We start from the raw sequence: 17,822 nt of genomic DNA, 5'->3' as shown, positions 1-17,822 counted from the left end.
AAGGTCCCTCATGGGCAGGAAGTGGTCTGGGGAGAGGAATAGTAAGCAGAGGGCAGCAGAAGGCAGAGGCGGCACTGCAGGCAGGCACTGGTGTCTTGAGATATCCAAGAGTTAGAAGATTTTCCTTCTTTCTCCTCCCCTTGCAGGAGGTCCGAGGAAGGGGTGCGCTGCTTCAGTGATGTTATAGACTCTCCCACCCAAGGCTTTCCATATGCTCTCGCTCCTGCTGTCCCCAGCAAGGTAAAGACAGCCCATGTCCCTCTGGCTGAGGTTGGAATGTGCCTTGAACCACTGAGCAGAAGAAATGACTGAAGCAAGCTTGTGTGCGTGCATGTCTTATGGCTGTAGTTGCTCACTTCTGTGGCAATCCCAGGCTTCATTTATTCATTTCTTATGCTGTACTGTACTGAGTCAGTGGTCTGGCCCATTGAAAGAGAGAAATTTCTAGTAACTGTTCAACCAGGTTCCAGGGCAAGCTTTTGCCACACAAGCTGAAGACAATTTGGCTAGTTCTTTTGTCCCTGCTGTCAGCTAAGGAAGAATGATTCCATCTTGTCTTCAGCGAGCAAGTAGTTTCTGTGCCAAAATGTGGAAGGAGCTGTTGGCTCTTTTGGTGTCTGAGTTAGCATGGAAGATAATGTTAGCTTCTGCAAATGTTAAATTCTTTTCCCTGTTGTCTTTTCACAGACTGTGGACTTGTTTGAGATGATTGAAAAAATGCAGGTAAGGAGAAGCTACTCTGTCAGACTTTGACATTTTGTGATTTTTCATAGCCAAACAAATAATTGGCTGCAATTTGCGTTGTCGCTTTGCTCCCAGTATGCTTTAATTTAGTCTTGCAGAATATTTAGCTCTCCCAGGCCCAAGCACCTACACCTACCCTTAAATGGGGTTTCAGAAGTGTTTCCCTGTGTTAATTTTTCCAACCAGCATGATGGAAGGAATAGATGCAAATATTATAGTTATGTTCTTTGCAGAAGTGTGATTCTGAGAAAATCAAAGTTGCATTAAGGTATCTCTGGCATCTTCAAGAAATTGCTTCTGCTGGGCAGCAGCTGCTAATGACAGGTGATTAATAGGATGTTAACATAACTGCATTTAGCAAGGTCAAACAGTTTAATAAATAACTACTGCCTGTCTTCAACTTGCACAAGAAAGAAGGACTGGCTTAATTCTGTTACGGCAATATGTGCATTTAATAGCATATATTACATTATAAAATTAAAATACAGTAAAAGGGAGGAAAAAAACCAATCCTGCCCTACCAAATAAAGAGATAATAATCTAATAATGTTATATGTGTTACATATCTAACAACAAAATCTCTTCCCAGAGCATCCTTACAGATTACCGGTATTTTCTAAGTGGTACACCTTTAAAATGCTGTGGGTGACTGGCCTGACCTGACATGGCACACAACTCCTGCCTCCTATTATGTGCAGGAATTAAACTTAGAAGAAACAATTAACTTATTTTCTGGAATTTGGGTGATCATACTGTGGATATGATGGAAACACAAGCTTTGGTGGGAGTGTGAAGGTGAGGAGGTGGACGGCAGCAGCGCAGCACCAAGCGTGGAGCCGTGAGGCTGAAGTGCTGCCTGGCAGGCTAGGAGGGGGTGCGGGGGAGGGGGTCTGAAGGTATGTCTTCTGTACAGGGGGGGTCTGAAGGTATGTCTTCTGTACAGTAATGTGTAGGCAGGCACAGACCTTGAAACCACCGTGCTGCCCCCCCCTCCCCATTGGGGTACGTTCTCGGCACGACAGAACTGCAAGCGCTGGCTGTGCCAGGCCATGGGGCGCGCTGGGGGGAGCTGAGCGCGGGGCTGTGGGCGCTGTGGGCACTGTGGGCGCTGCCACGGCCTGTCCAGCCTCTGCCAGCTGGGTGAACACCGGCTGCTGCCAGGTGTCCCTCACTGGGACACTGCGGTACTGAAGATCTCAGGGTTCCTCAGCTCCCCGTTGGCCGTGTGAGAACTACATCCCACTGGATTCAGACCGCTTCAGTTAGGGGTGTAACGAGGAACTGCTGAGAATTGCTGGCATATGCAGACCACCTAATTTTGCATCTGTATTGGTTTCTTAGCTGCCCATTGTTCAGACTGTCTAGTAGTTTGTTTGTTTGTTTTTTAATTTAGCTTGTTTTGTCACCTGACTTGCACTAGGAGAATTAATAGCTGCTGCTTAATTATGACAGCAACTTTTTGAAAGAAGGGAGATGTTTTCCAAAAGAACTCTCCCCAATTTATTTTTATTATTTATCTTTAAATTGCAATCTTTCTTTAGATTTTTACTAATTATTTCTTTATCCTTTTTTTCTCTGTATTTGCTTTCCCTTTCCTTCCATTTGACTCCAGCTATCCTTTAGATTTGTTGAATCACTCTTGAAATTTAAATCTGGGATTTTCATTACCAAACAAGTGAGTAAAAGGCAAAGCAGGAGGCTTGGGCATTTCTCCGTAAAATAACAACAACAAAGCCACAGGACAGAATTAGTATCTGAGTACTTTAACAATGGGATTGGAGTAGAATCGCTTGACTGAAAGTTAAAGTAGCCATTTCACATTATGTGTGATGAATTAATGCGTACTATCTTCTTAAACTGAAACCTGCCTCTGAAATCTGGGAATGAAGTTTGCTTTTTTCCTTTTTTTTTCTTCCTTTGTAATCTTAATACTCATTACTTGAAGTAAACGGGCTACTGGCCACATTGTTCTGTGCTGCAGATGTGGTGATGCCACAGGAAATACCCTCTAAGGGTGCTGGGCCATACGATGTTCCTTGGTCGCTCTGCGGTGCGGGCAGTTGAAAAGCAAGCAAATCTGATTTCAGCTGATAAACCCTGATGTTGTAGGTCTTTGCATACTTGCATAGCCAATCCTTCCTCACTTACCTGCTTTTGTCTTTTGTGGTGTGATGTTACCACCTCCAGCCTGCATCCGTATGGTTCCAGCATACCCTTCCATCTCATTTTCTCACAGCCACCTCCATGTTTTCTTTCCTGTCTCCCCTTCGTATCCAAGCTGTCTGCTTTGAACCAGTGCTTTCCCTGCAGAAAGCGGGTGTTATCGTTAGGCCATGGTGGACCCGGCTGTGGGTCCGGGCAGTTTTTCCTCTGCCGTCTGTTCTGTCCCCGCTCAGGCCAGGCACTCCCGGCGCAGGACCCTGGCAGTGTGGGGTCCCCAGGCTGCTGTCTGTGGTGGGCTGGGGGTGGCCAGGGGGGGCCTTGCCCTAAAGGCAGCGCCAGCAGCTGAGCCGCCCCGAATGCCAATGGGCTCCCAGCAGGTGGGTGACGCTGCCACAGGTTGTGCCCCCCTTTGGGGAATGACAGCCATCTCCACCGGTTGTTCCGCCTGCGCTGCCACCCATCAGCAGCGTACGTGCCAGTTCCCTGAGGCCCTGGTCACCCTCTGGAATAAAGCCTCGGGCTGCACAGCTCAGGGCTGCCTTAGAGCTGTGCCAGTACCTCGGGCTTCACTCCAGAGGGAAGCTGGTTGGGTTCGGGCTGCGTCTCCTGCTCCCTGGAGCTCCTTTAACAGTGCAGAGTCATGGAATGTGCCGGCGCATTCCTCCGTGCTCTGCAGAGCCTCCACTGCAGGCAGCACCCCCTTTACAGCAGCCAGGGAAGGTTTCCTTCAGGCCACTCTGAACTACTGGTCTCCTACAGGGACCTCCCTTGTAACTGGAAACTTTCTGCACTTACCGGATCTGCCAAAAATGCCAAGGAAGGGGAGAGAGAACCCGCAAAACCACGGTTTCCCCGCCTGCGTTTCTGTGTGCAGAAATGCTCTGGAGTGTAGCAAGCTTGTCCCAGTCCTTCCCAGGGCTTGTCCTGGAGGGGCTGGGGCTGCTTTGTGCATATGCGTACCTCCCGTCTCAGTCCTGTTTGGATAGAGCATGGGCCTGTCTTGCCCCAGAGACCTGTTCCTGAGCCCAGCACTCCCTGTGAGCCCTGGCTGACCAGGAAACTCCAGGCTGCATCAACAAAATACCCGTTCACACTTGTATTTCATGCACGCCCCTTTCTTAGCCTCGTGACCTCCCCAGATGCTAATCGGTCACTACTGCCTCTGCAAAGGTGAAGATCGCTCGCCAGCCTTTGTTCCCTCGTAATTTCACAACCCACCACATCCTGCTAATGTTCGTTTTGTCAGTGCTGTCTACTGACACTGCAATTTGAAACAGGTCTTCTGATGTTGCCCTATGAAGAATAGCTCTAAATTGGTATTTGTTCAGGCTCCCTGTTGAAAATACAGTTTTAAAAATATACCTTTTCTTGGGGGAGAGTAATTCTCTCTAAGCTCAGCTTTTGTAGTTTGGTCCTATGTCACCCTGTAGACGTTTTGACAAGCTTCTTTCTCCTAATGTAGTTAAGGAAAATAATTCTTTATTTTTGTTATTATTATTGTTTATTTCTGTTGCTATGTTATCTGCAGATTGTTCCTCGCTTGCTTTACTGTGTTTCTGTATTTAACCAACTAAGATTTGTTGTTGTATCTATTTTTTGTGCTTGAACTCAACTTCAGACTTATGAGGAATGCCCTCGTGCATCTGCTACTAGTCTCCCTTACCCTGGCGTTCGGCCATTATAGCTTACTTCTGGTGTTTCTAGGAGTTTTTGGAAGGTGTTATGCATTTGTTGTAAGCTCAAGGTCTGGCTCCTCATAATTTCATGAAGGTTTAGCTCTTTTATGGCTCGTTTAATAAGCTTTCTCATTTTTTTATGACCCCAGTTATATGTGTAATGGATGTCTTTTTTTTCTCTCTCTCTTTTTTTTATTTTTCTTTCTTTCTTTTGTTGCTTCTTCAAGGATCGTTATTAATCCATGTTGTAATGCTGCTATTGCTCGATGTTAATGTTGTTGCTATACTGGAAGTTTTTTCACCCTGCATGGTGGAGCATTGGCCTCAAATGTTTGCTCTAGAGCCTCTTCAGATCCCCACTGCAGGGCTCCAGTGAGAGTTACTTATTTCTACCAGACACTAGTTTACAAGCTAGTTCCACTGTAGAATACTTGCATAGACATAGCTGTTATAAATCAGATCCTGCTTATTTTCAGAACAAAGTTGAGAGCTACTTCTCCTGTCTGGAATCCCTGATAGCCACTCTATTGCGCAGCGTCACTGATGGTGTATAAAAATGTTCTGATATGAGTTACAGGATTTAGGTGCCAGTAGCTGAATACTCAGGTGTTGTGTCTAAGAGAAAGCTGCAACTTAAATCCTGGTCTGCAGCTTCCTATCTGGTGATGCCAGTTTTGCCTCTTACTCTTTTGCGTGTACTGATGTCGGCTTGGACAGTGGCCAGCATGTTGTGCAGCCTGCTGCCCCCCGTATCTCTGGGGCTCCTCCTATTCTGCCTCTGCTCCGTTCATGTTGGCACTGTCCTCGCTACAGTTTCGCTGTTCTGTGTGCTTCTGCTGCGGAACTGTGGTGCACACAAGCTACTCTTGCCACAGTGAGAAGGGAGGATGGAATAGCCTTAAGAAAGAAAAGCAAGTCTGGATGCCGGCTGCTGGTTCAGGAAGCAGCCAGGCATCCAGTCATCTCCTGCCCTGCATCCCAAGCCACCTGCCAGCAAGGCTGCCTGGCGAAGCAGCCCCCAAGCTCTGCAGCCGCACTCTGTGGCACATAAGAACAGATGTGTTCTCTTACGTGGATGGGAGCAAGGCACATAACCTGCTTAATAAGAAAAGTCTTCTCGCCTAGCCCCAATTGTCAAAACAAGTGTTTTAAAGTAGCTAGAAGAGATTAGAGAATTAAGTAAGAGCATCAGTCTGGGAGATTGCTTTTGATTTCTGCCAGCTTTCTGTTTTTTAAGAGATGTAAGGTGGCCAGGGGAGCTTTTCCGTTTACATGCCAAGCCAGGGGACTGGCCAAATTCTAGCTTTGCTCCTCCTGTTTACTCCAAACTTGCATAAAGTAGAAAATTAGAGAGGCAAAATATGCATATTGAGGGTACAGAGAAGGGGACAGAGGGTAACAGAAACAGACTTGCTCAAACATAGGATTCACTGTCTGTGACTTTGTTTCCAGGGGAGTCGTCTGGATGAACAAAGATGTTCCCTTCCAGCTCCTCTCAAGGTCAGGCAAAGTCCTTGTTGCCTCCGAAGTTGCTGAGAATGACAGATAATTACTGATCTGGTTTGCAGTGTATTTTCATCTTGAAATGAACATGGAGCCTACAAACAGTGCAAGGACACATATACGCTTGCCTTTTTTTTAAGTCACTGCACAAGAGGGTGAAACTATGTAGCTGAAATAGAATCAATGCTTCCCTTTTTCAAATTTAAGTGGTTCCAGTAAGTGTTTATTATTAAAAAACTTAGTTTTGGCTAAGTACTTTCTTTAATTTTATTCAGTTTAAGAGCTATAATAATAATAATAATTATGAAACCATGTTGCATTTATTTCAGTATGCTTGAGGACTGCTATGGATGCTACTAGAAAGCTGCTCTGTTTCCCTTACTATTATGCCGATAAGAACAGATTCCCATCTTTAAATTCTTAACTCTTCCTCTCCATTCCTCCAGTCTCAGCTCAGCCACAGTAACCTTGAAGTCAGCCATGACCTTGAATTTAATCCTTTAATGGCCTTTAAGAGCAGCCCATAGAGCACTGATGCCGCTGGGCTGTGGTGGAGCTGGCCTGGCTCTTGGTGGTGGAAGGGGCGCCCACCTGGTGTGACATGGCTGTGGCGCTGCCCCTGGCCCTGCAGTCACGCCTCGGTTGTATGCCACAGCTCTAGCTGTGGAGATGGCAGAGCCTTGGTCTCGCTGCAGGTGATGGTACAGTTTCTACCATCTCTGCTGTCACCTGTGCAGAACAGCAGCTGGCTGGCACTGGAAGGAAAGGAGACCGGCTGTCACTCCTGACTTCACCCATGTGCCTGTATGGCTGCCTCCTCATCTGGCGTGCCTGTATTCTGTGTAGTTTCAAGGAGGAAGGTGGGTGAAGTCGGACTCCTAAATTTATTGTTCTCAAAGTTCTGTATGATAATGCTGAGACCTGGGAAATGGAGCCTAACCTTTGATCCTAAAGTAAAGTTCTAAAGGTGGATGAGGGCAGAGCAGGGGCTGAGGACACAGCTTGCGCTGTTGTGAGAGGATAACACTGAACCTTTTTTGCTAATGGTCTCTTCTGATTTCAGACAGAAGAGGAGTATATTCCTTACCCCAGCATCCACGAGGTGAGTTACTACTGCTCATTTCTGCTTTTCCTTGGACTTTACTGGCCTGTCAGCTTCCATGTTCTCTGTCCTTCTGAATAGGTATTACAGAAAGGGTGGCCGTATCCTCTCATTATCTTACCCCAGTTTGGGGGCTACTGGATTGAAGGGACCAGCCACAACCTCTCCAGACTGAGTCCAGCCCTGCCTGATGTGCCCTTTCCATGGAGTGGGAAAGTGAAACTGGAAAGCGACCCTACGGCCAAGCTGTACCGCAAGCACTTTCTGGGGAAGGTAAGAGCCTTCAGAGCCTTCCCTGCCCACCCAGCCTCGAGGCTGACATGCATCGCGGGCTGTTTCTGATAGACTTGGAAGTAACTGTGCCGCCGCTCTGTTTGAACCCCTCATGATGCCTCGAACTAATGCCAATAGGGTACGTGCCCCTGTGTGGCCTGTGGCATGTCGGTTCCGTCCCATCCCCCTGTGATTGTGCATCACCCTGCGCGCTGACAGGTGAGAAGGACTTGCACAGGGAGTGCTTATGTTTGGCCAAGAAGCTCTTTTGAGGCTCCTGGACAGATACCAACCTTGGGGTGACAAGAGGAAGGAAGTGTCATGATACTGGAAACGGAGACGGTATTATTTGTAGAGGGGGCTTTGGCGCTGGCAGCGCGAGCCCCTCGGTCATAAGCCAGATGGTCCGTTTGCCTTGGTGTAGATAAGTAGCGAGTATGGTCACCACAGAATGTGTTTGAAGAAACTGGGCAACATGTTTTATAGTTGTTTAAGAAGGCCCATCTGGGTTGGCCTGTTTAGGGAGTTGGCTGATTCCTGGACTGGATCTCAGGATGATGTCAACCATCAAGAACAAGCGTGAACAAACTTATGATCTTTCCTGAGTTTCAGTTCGTGGCATAACGAGATAAGAGAGCCTGATAAGGTATACTCATGCTGCATCTTATCCAGCGGTTTCCCTCTGGGGCTGCTTAGTAAGTTGAAAAGCAGGAGGAGGTGGCACTTTGAGCAGTGCTGAGGACCTGTTCTGCAGTAGCTGGGCTTGTCTGGATGATCTTGTGTTGCATACCACAGCCACTAGCATGCACCACTAGAAGCTGATGTGGGTACCCCTGACATGTGGAGCACCGCTCCTGGAGCCTCCTCCCTACTGACAGATCTGGTGTACATCGACACTCATCCTTTGACATTCTGGAAGCTTTCAGTATGCAAACTGTAACTATTTTTCTGTCGTGGTAAATTTAGGATTGTGCTTGAAGGTTTCCAGAGCCAGCTAGGATGAGAGGCAAACTGGGATATGATTTTTTTAGTCTGATTGTAGGATTTACTGCTGACCTGGTATTCCAGAATCACAGAACAGTTGAGGTTGGAAGTACCTCTAGAGCTCATCTTGTCCACACTCCTGCTCCGCAGGGCCGTATTGTCGGTGTGCTTCCAAGTGAGATTCAGGAATACCCCTGTCACCAGACTCCCTGCATTTGCAAAGGTGTCTAGCTATCGTTGCTACAGAAAAACTCCTCACTCCTATACTCTTCCTTTTCTACAGTGTTCAGTGCTTTATTCTTTGTCTTAACTGATTGAAAGTATGTCCGTGTCCAGTTAAACATGCAAGTCTTTGAGCAAGCCAGTGTCAGAAAAGAACAAGGTGAGCAGGACTCTTGTCGCAGAAACCTCTACCCAGAGGTAGAAGGCTGTTCCTGTGTCTTTACTCGTGGCTCAAAAGCTTAGGTCAGGAGAGAGCTCAGAGCTTTTCCACAAGGAGGGTGTTTCATCAGTGCAAAATCAGAGAGACCAGTGATTTTGATGCTGTGTGGATTGGATCCTTTCTTGCTGATAACACGGGAAGGTTATTTTGAAAGGTAAGGAAAGGTGTCCTGCATGCTTGGAGTAACTGCAGATGGTTCTTAGCTGAAGAAGAGTCCATGAGCATCACGCGATGGGAGAGGCATAGCCGGTGGTTTAGGGAATATCCTTTAAGCAAGACAGGAGATCAGAGCATGTGTGGTATTACAAACTCAATGTGTGTGTCCTTGTTGCGGGTGTGCATATACGAAGTCACTCAAACTCGGACAATTCTTTTGACACTTTTTGCACCTTACAGCAGAGCCTATAAAACAAACAAACAAAAAATTAATGCTAGGACATACAAGCCATAGCCCAGTTCCTTTTGTTTCATGGTCTGTATTTTGTATGACGATTATACGGTAAGATTCATTTTGCCTGTAGGAAGACGGCTGTAAAACCTTCTGTCTTGTGCTGTGGGACTATGATAAAGAGAAATAGCCTGAGGCCAGGAAGGATTTAATAGAGGTATGCACTGGACGTGCCAGGCAGAAGAACCCTGGGGTGCCGTTTCACAAGCACGCGGAGCTGGCAGTGCTGGTTAGAGGAGCTTTCTTGCCATGCATTGGTGCGTGGTCATGTATTTCTCCATCAGGCTGTTCTTTCTTTGTGCTGGTTAAAGTGCTGCTGCTGTAGTCCTGTGGGCTGCTGGGGAGCTGACTCCCTGGAGTCCTCTCCGTGGAAAGAACTATGCTTTAAGTTATTAGTGTGAAATTCTAGCTTAACCTAGGACAAAGAGGCAGAAACCATCTGAAGCAGTCAAAGGACATTTTTGTTATTAGGTATAATTGTAATGATCTCTTCTGCTGTTTTAAAGTCTCTCTAATTTTGTTTCATTACTACAAGTCTATGCTTTTAGTGAACGTGCTGTCTGAGTGTGTGCTTTAGTGAACTTGCTGAGACTGCAAGTCTTTCATATTTAGGATCATTTTCCTCTGGTATGCAAATACATGTCTTTTGGAGCTTGCCGCTATTTTCCTGCCATGGCATGCTAACATCAGCCCAAGATAATATTTTTTTCTTTTTAAGTTTTGTCTAAGCAGAGGTGCAGGGGGGGCCTGCAAGGAAACAGCCTTATCAGGTATTATTTCAATACCAGCCCACCCTCAGTGGGTCTGTGTTCTGTAGTTACCAGCAATGGCAGCAGCTTCCAGGTCCTCGTTGTCATCCAACTGGCAGGCAACACCTTACACTTTTCCAACCAGAAGGCTTGCTGCAATAATGATGCTGTACCAGTAACTTATGTACTTCAGTACCATAAGTTTATTGGTCTTCAGTATTGACTGTAAAGCCTTTTGACGGTTCATCTCTAACTTCGGGACAGCTAACAATAAATGCTTTTGTATGCTGAAGGACTCTTGAGTCTGCCTCTGTTGCCTATGTGCTTTTACAAAGAAAGAAAATCACAGAAGAAAGAAAAAGTAACGAGGAAATTATAGTTTTGTTCATAATTACTCAATTACGCAATTACTCAGATCTCAGTTTAAAACCCAGGGTCACGTTCAGGATCAAGCTGGGCAGCCAGAGCAGCTTTGGCAAAGACTCCATTGTGTAAGATGCCCACTAATTCTGGTGCCCGTTCCCCTGTGCAGACTGCATCCCTTTGGGCTGCTCTGCCTGGCTATGCTGGCTGCGGAGCTGAGAGCCCAGTCTCCAAAGCAGCAGAGACCCCCATGTGTCAGACCTGCCGGGGTCTGGCCTAGGAAGGCGCATCCTCTTTCCTGGTCTCCGCAGCTCAGTGTTACTTTTGGCTGCAGCTGACCTTAGGCTTTGGCTCCTATTCCTTTGTTCTGACTTCTGGCCCTGACTTTTGTTGGCATTGTGACATCTTTTTTCCTTAACAGCCTGTCTTGGGCATCTGCCCTAGTGTATGCCTTCTTTGGTTTATGGACTTCTTTGATTCCAGACTTCAGCTGACCATTGAGCATGCTCTTGTTTTGTTCCTTGAGTTGGTCTGTTCCTCAGCTGCTGTCTTTCTGCCCTTGCTCACAATGACTGCTGCACCTGATTCTTGTTTGCATCCCAAAGATCTGTTAGTATCCTGAAAGCCATGGTCAGAATAAATAAACTGCCTGCTCAGCCTTTGTGGCTTCCTTTGATTTCAGCTTTTCTTCCCACGTGCAGGGAAGTTCAGTTGCTGTCCTTGACTTGTGTGATGCATCACACTGGACTTTGTGATCTGAGTGCTACAGCTGGAGGCCATGTTATTCTGTTTGCCGCTCTTTACTTACCTTATCTTTTATAGGACCCGCTTGTTTGGCCTGTTTCAGCAGAAGGTAGACTATGCTGCTAGCACCAAAAGCCATGAAGTGTTTTCCATGCAAGTCAGTAGCAGGGCAGTCCTGGCTGTTGATTGATTGATTGATTTATTTATTTTCATCTCAAAGAGGAAGTGAGGATGACGATATCTCTAATAATTGAAGAAGTTCAATAGCTTCATCTCCATGTCCAGGTTCAGGATAGTGACTGTAGTTTTAGTTATTCCCCCCCTTTTTTTTTTCCAAAGTGGGGATTGATTTATGTCTATTGACTTCAAGATGCCTATGTCCACATAGGTATCAGTATTTCACTAGGTGTATCTTTTATTTCACAGTGAGCCAGGAGTATGACTAATACAAAAAATATTTTAGATTTTTTTCCACAGCAAAAGGCAATCTCATCAGCATCTTGAGAGGGGTTGCAATCCACCAGAGACAGAGCAGACCTTCTGTATTTTCTAGGCAAAAGGCTGAGGAAGGAACTGTCAGACTAGCAGCTCTTTCTGATCAAATTATACACTTTGCTGAGTCAGTCCTTATTACTAATTTATTGTCTCTGGAGTATTCCTTTCACAGAGCACATTCCAAGTCATGCAAGTGCTGACCAAACAACTAGGCACCTAACTTGCTGTCCCAGTGCATAACACTTTTGTGTTAGGATGCACTAATATGGTGCCTCCTGTGATGCTCCCTCTGAGTCTTGCAGTCCTGATTACTGGCTTCATGCTCCTTGGCCGTCTTCTTGGGTTGCAAGTGACTGTCCTTGATTTGACATGACTGCTGCTCTGGCGGTAGAACAGCCTGTTTATTATTTGCATGGGAATGGTGTTTTATATCTCTCCTCCATTGAATTTGACCGGCAAACACTTGGCATTTAGGCTGGGGACATCACTTGTATGACCAAACAGCATAAACCCACTGGTGTACATCAGAACAGAATCTGTACACGCTGAAATGTATGCAGAGTACTTTGATTATATCTTTCAAGTTGGTGGTGAGCAACACTATCATTAGAAAATGTATCAACAAACAAGATACCTCTTCTCTGTGAGTGGGTACCTCTTCTCTGTGAAACAGTTGATAAGTGGAATTTGGGAATCAGACTCCCCATTAAAGTGTGTGTATGTTATCTCCTGGGAGCATCTGACTTCTCAATGCATGGACAGAGCTGCTTTTTCCTACAGAACCACAAGTGGGAGATCCAGCTGATATCTTGAAGTACGTCATCTGGGATTTGGAAAATCCCAAGCTTTGTCTACAAAAGATACCAAAAGAAAGCCTTGGTTTAATTTTTTTGTCTTCATTGCCTGAACTGTTATGCACTGAAGATCTCTGTGGGCACATGCCCGATTCAGCTGTCAGTAAGACTGCTATATAACTTTCTTCTGATTTTCATGTTCCCAAGGCATAAGGAGGCACTGATAATTCTGCCTGTGATAGGGTAGCTGAGATTATTTTCATTTTGGTATTCTTTATTTTGTTTTATTTTGTTGTATTCATTATGATTTTGCTTTGCTGAGAAGGAGTTTTACTCCAGCTTCCATCATGGCTAGCTCAGAAGTACCATACCCCTGGGTTGGAGGCTAAATACTAGAATGTACTTCTGCCCATTTCAACAGAAGTTCTCATTAGCAGCAAGAGATTATGATATTAATCTAAGAAAATCTAATCTAAAGGGAATTGGATCCCCTGCATGACATTCTCATTGATCTCTCTGTCCTGCTATACCTCAAACCAAATAATTTTGCACTGTTTGCTGAAAGCATGAGCTCAATCTCAGCTCTTTGTTTGGTCTGAGTTAATGTAGCAGACAGTTCCAAAACTTGGCCATAAAGTGGTGTTCCACTAGGAGGATGGGAGTGATCTAAGCATTTCTGGGTGATTCCACCTATATAGTATTCTCGTTGTGCTAAAGGTTTCCATTCACATCCCTTGTCAAAAGGCTTCATAATCTTTTGAGGTTAGAGGCTATACAAAGCAATATGTAAGCAATATGTATGTTTTATATACATATATATATGTTAAAAATATATAAAATATATATTGCTATACCCAGACCATTGGAACATGACTGTATAGCCAGAAGAAACGTATGGCCACAGCCACTTCTGTACAGAGCCCGTGAAAACGTTTGCGTTACGGTTCCCTGTTTGACCGAGTGACTCCCTCTGTTGGAGGCTCACTCCACAAAGCTCGGGCGGTGGCAGTGGCACTGCTGAGAGCAGTGTTCATCTGCAAGGCAGTTACCTGCAGCTCTGACTGCATCCTCCTGAGATGCGAGTGCTCTTAGAGATCAACCGTTTGGTCTAACGATCCTGCCGTTACTGTTTGTATAAATGAATTCCCAAGACCACATCCAGCTGAGTGTGCTGGAGACCACTACTTAGTCACACAAAGTCCAAATGGATACAGGAAAATCCATGAAAGATATGAATTTATTTACAAGAAACCTGATTTCTTAAAAATATGTTGCTGAATGTTCTCATCCTGTTCCTTCTTGGGAGCCCTTCAGATGATGCGCAGCTGGGGAGGAGCTAAACTGACAGTGGATGAACTCTGATATGCTCGTGCATTGATTGTCCAGGGGGCTGGGAGACAGCATACACGTGTCTTCAAGCATGCCATTGCTAGGTTGTGGAAAGTTAGCTTGTCTTGAGTGACAGGTTGTATGCAAAAAATCTGGTAAACTCGTGGTAGGGTTGTGTTGGGAGTAATGTATTTTGGCTTCCTGTTTTCAGGAGCACCAGAACTTTTACTCCAGTGACGTGTCCTTGGGCTACCTGGTACTTTCTGTGAAGTACGAACAGATTGAGAAACAGGAAAACCTGCGCCTGCTGCTGAGGTAACGATGCCTGCTGAAGCATATGTCACTGTGCTGTGCCTCTCGTCTTGCCCTGAGCTTCCCCTGCAGGGATACGGGTGTGAACCTCGTGTCTTTCTCCTGGGGAGGACTGCAAAGAAACCTGTGAGCTTTCCTTTCTTGCCTTCTCCTCTCAGCAGTTTTCTTTGGGAAGCCGAAATGGCATTTGCAGGCACATCTTTAGAGTTCATGAGAGAAAAACATGTTCTTCCCTCAAAAAGGAAGTGTGCTTGCCTCCCTCTTTGAGTGATTTTATGCACCAGGCTTAAAATGAGTCCTCTAGAATTAACTGCATTAAGGATAATCTGGAAGAAAGGAGACCGTTAAAGAGCTGCTGTTGCTTGTGCATCCCCTCAGCCTTTGTCCTAAGGCATGTTTTGTTTTGTGTCAGGACTCGGACTGGCACCAAACATGATCTGATCCCAATTTCCTGCCTGAATGAGTTCCCCAATGCTGTCCAGATGGCCAAGGTGAGATCCATGCTTCGCTGTTCACTCCTGACGCCTTGTTCTTCAAGTCCTTTTCCCCTCTGTCCTCCCATTTCCTTCTCTTCTGCCATTCCCCAACAGTACTGTCATCTACTTCCCTTTTATACCTTCATTAACTTCTCTCTCTTCTGACTTTACCTCATAATTTTTGCCTAAAAGGACTCGTGCCAGGTAATGATAAGCGGTGCCTATGCCCTTGTGCCCGCAGTGAGCTCGGGCACACGGTAATCACCCTTCTGCTTCCCTCCCTCTCTCACTCCACAGCTGCTCTGTGAGGATGTGAACGTTGAACGCTTCTTCCCTGTCCTCTACCCCAAGGTATCATCTTCTGATGTATCTCTCTATCCCTTTTCCATCAACGTCTGGCTAATGGTGTCCAGCTGATAATTTGTATTTTCATTACCTTAGGCTTCACAGCTTATTGTTGCGTTTGATGAACATGTAATAAGCAATAACTTCAAATTCGGGGTCATCTACCAGAAGCCTGGGCAGGTAAGCTCCCTCAGATCCCGTGACACTTGAGACAAAACACAGAGTCCGTTCCCTTAGCTTAAATGTCATAACATGGTCTACTCTACCCCATGGCAAATGCAGATGCCGTAAAGAGAAGGGAGGGAAGCGTTCCCCATGTCGGTCGGTGTGTTTGCACCAGTCCTCAAAACTGGTTGAACCCCGCGTAGAAGTTCCCACCTGCTGTTTGTACTACTGTGCTCCTTCTGACTCCTCCTTTCCTTTTGAAGACGACCGAAGAAGAAGTCTTCAGTAACACAGAAGAGAGCCTGGGCTTCCTGGAGTTCCTGGATTTCCTTGGTGACAGGATTCAACTGCAGGATTTCCGTGGGTGCGTACCCAGCACAGCTGGAGAGCCAGGCTGGGCCAGGGGATGCGGGTGCTCAGGGCTGTGACTATGACCCTGTTAGAGCCCTGCTTCCTGGGAAGTCCTGTGTCCTCTGAATCCAGTGCAGGTGGAAAAGCCCAGGATGCTCTTGTCAGCCACCATATCTGGGAACAAGTTGGAGCTTTGGTCTCTGCTGGTATTTTCATTTAAAGGTCTCCTGGTCTCTCAATCTGACCCATGGTACCAGTAAAGAATAATGTTATTTGACTGTGTGAATGCATGTTTGTTTTGTGATGGTCAGGGTGGGTGTTGTTTTAGTCTCCTTCTGTGGGGTAGCCCATCCTTTCTGTAGTTGTAAAAGATGGTTTTTGTTGCTCAGAAGAGTGCCAAAGAAAGTACCTCCTTTGAGGATCCCTGGTTTAGCTTCATAGATTTTAGCAAGCAAGGATGCTCCTTGGCAGAAACGTTGTGCAGCTTCAGTCAGTGCATTTGTTTTGGGAAGATGTGGTGCCTCACTATCACTGATTTCTTAAAAATTACCTTTGATAACATCGATGTACCATGCTACTGTTACTGATACTGTCTTTCTTCTCTCCACTCTCTCCCCTTTGTCCTGCCTGACCCATGGACTTTCTCAGGTTCCGGGGAGGCTTGGATGTCACCAGAGGTCAGACGGGCACTGAGTCCGTCTATACAAATTTCCGGGGCAAGGAAATCATGTTCCATGTGTCTACAAAGCTGCCCTTCACGGAAGGAGACTCCCAGCAGGTACTGGAAGGAGAACTGAGGCATGTGACAGCCTGGCTAAGAGATGAGGGGTGTTTGCTGAGGGACAGCGAGGAGGGGGGAATGCCAAACTGTGTAATGTGGGGAATTATGGCTGGAGTAATGGTAAAAATAGAGACGAGGGGTTTGGTTGAGCAGAGGGGTTGGGGATGCTAGGCAGCTGGTGTTTGTGTGGCATATTAAGACACGGACCCCAAGCCAGTGAAGAAGTGAGATCGTTTATTGCGTGCATAAGTGCTGATTATATACAATCACTTATCTACCCAAATTCTGCCTTGGAATGTGCCTACGTGCAGCAAAGCACCTGGGAATATGTCTACATGTAGCAAAGCAGTTGCTCCTTACGAGCTGTTCACGTGCTTGCGGTTTCACGGCCAAATTTGGCCACTTATCTGTACACTAACAGCTCTGCCAATTCAGCCTTGTTCCTCTACAAGGTCAGCTTATTTTCCTCCCTTACATTTGAGGCCCATTGTATCTTTTTCTGCTTTTTTTCACCTGCCTTTATTTTCTCCTCTCCAGCTTCAGCGAAAGCGTCACATTGGGAATGACATTGTAGCCATCATCTTCCAGGATGAAAGCACGACTTTTGTCCCTGATATGATTGCTTCTAACTTCCTCCATGCTTATGTGGTAGTTCAGCTCACCCACGGCACCACTGGGAACACCCTCTACAAGGTAAACGGAGTCAGTGTGTTCCTCTGTACTGACTTGCCATTGCTGATCCTCCAGGTGGAAACCTGTTCTTGTGCCTCCGGGAGAGGTGCGGTTCGGCCAGCTGCCATCTGACCTGTTGAGTATCTACGCATGAAAGTAGAATGCAGTTGCATGTTGTTCGAAGCAGCTCATGCATTCCTGAAGCTTGACACTTGGGAATTGAAGCAGGATGAGTTCAGAATTCAGAAAAATTTTGTTTACATCAAAGAGCATGAGGCACAATTGACCCCATTGTGGGGGATGTCTTGCTTGCATTATACAAGTCGGTAAAACGCATCCACGTCCACGTGGCTTGTGCCACACCGCGCTGTGATGAGAGAGCGCGTATGGCCGGAGCCTGCAGGGCAGATACAGCTGCTTGGTCTCACCTGTGGAATCCATAGGAGGTACATCTGCTTTTAGGGGTCACCAAACTGATGCCCACCTGTCAGGGAAGTGCTACCTGTCAGGGCCCTCCAGCTGAAAGAAGCCCTGCTAGGACATGAATTCACTATCTGCAGCCCTTGGACATGGCTTTTTCCCTGTCACACACCTCTGTATGGGTGTCTATATAACTTTATGTTCAACTTAGTCACTCTGAGAGAGCAGAAAATACATAGAAGCTTGCATTCTGTGGTGGATTTTCCATTGTAGCAACATTTTGATCAAAGTGCTGTGTCTCACATTACGTAGCAATGCTGATTTGGTGATGATGAGCCCTTATGCCTTGGAGGTCTACAAGAACACCACGAATATAAAAATTTGGAGAGGATCCCCATCTCCTCTGCCACGAAGGAGGGTGCTGGAGCAGGACAGCCACCCTACATGGCTCCCGACACTGTGGGCAGCCAGCTCTGGAGGGACACGATGGC

At 46.3% G+C, this 17,822-nt stretch overlaps 1 protein-coding gene across 10 annotated transcripts in view; it reads left to right on the top strand.

Moving 5' to 3' along the window:
• LOC102054325 (rap1 GTPase-activating protein 1-like) overlaps positions 1-17,822 on the top strand; it is a 52,178-nt gene that overhangs the window by 10,893 nt on the left and 23,463 nt on the right. For 9 of the 10 annotated variants that reach the window (XM_055710861.1, XM_055710867.1, XM_055710864.1 and 6 more), the window contains exons 2-13: positions 147-240; positions 688-723; positions 6,036-6,083; positions 7,150-7,188; positions 7,270-7,461; positions 14,021-14,124; positions 14,534-14,612; positions 14,895-14,948; positions 15,039-15,122; positions 15,371-15,471; positions 16,107-16,236; positions 16,777-16,932. In XM_055710861.1, coding sequence (XP_055566836.1) covers positions 706-723; positions 6,036-6,083; positions 7,150-7,188; positions 7,270-7,461; positions 14,021-14,124; positions 14,534-14,612; positions 14,895-14,948; positions 15,039-15,122; positions 15,371-15,471; positions 16,107-16,236; positions 16,777-16,932 — 1,005 coding nt within the window. In that variant the 5' untranslated portion in view covers positions 147-240; positions 688-705. The remainder of the gene's footprint in view (positions 1-146; positions 241-687; positions 724-6,035; positions 6,084-7,149; positions 7,189-7,269; positions 7,462-14,020; positions 14,125-14,533; positions 14,613-14,894; positions 14,949-15,038; positions 15,123-15,370; positions 15,472-16,106; positions 16,237-16,776; positions 16,933-17,822) is intronic. The other variant, XM_055710862.1, reaches the window with a different exon arrangement.

The sequence above is a fragment of the Falco cherrug genome, chromosome 5 (assembly GCF_023634085.1).
Source record: "Falco cherrug isolate bFalChe1 chromosome 5, bFalChe1.pri, whole genome shotgun sequence".
NCBI classification, from domain to species: domain Eukaryota; kingdom Metazoa; phylum Chordata; class Aves; order Falconiformes; family Falconidae; genus Falco; species Falco cherrug.
This window is presented reverse-complemented; position numbering and strand designations above follow the sequence as displayed.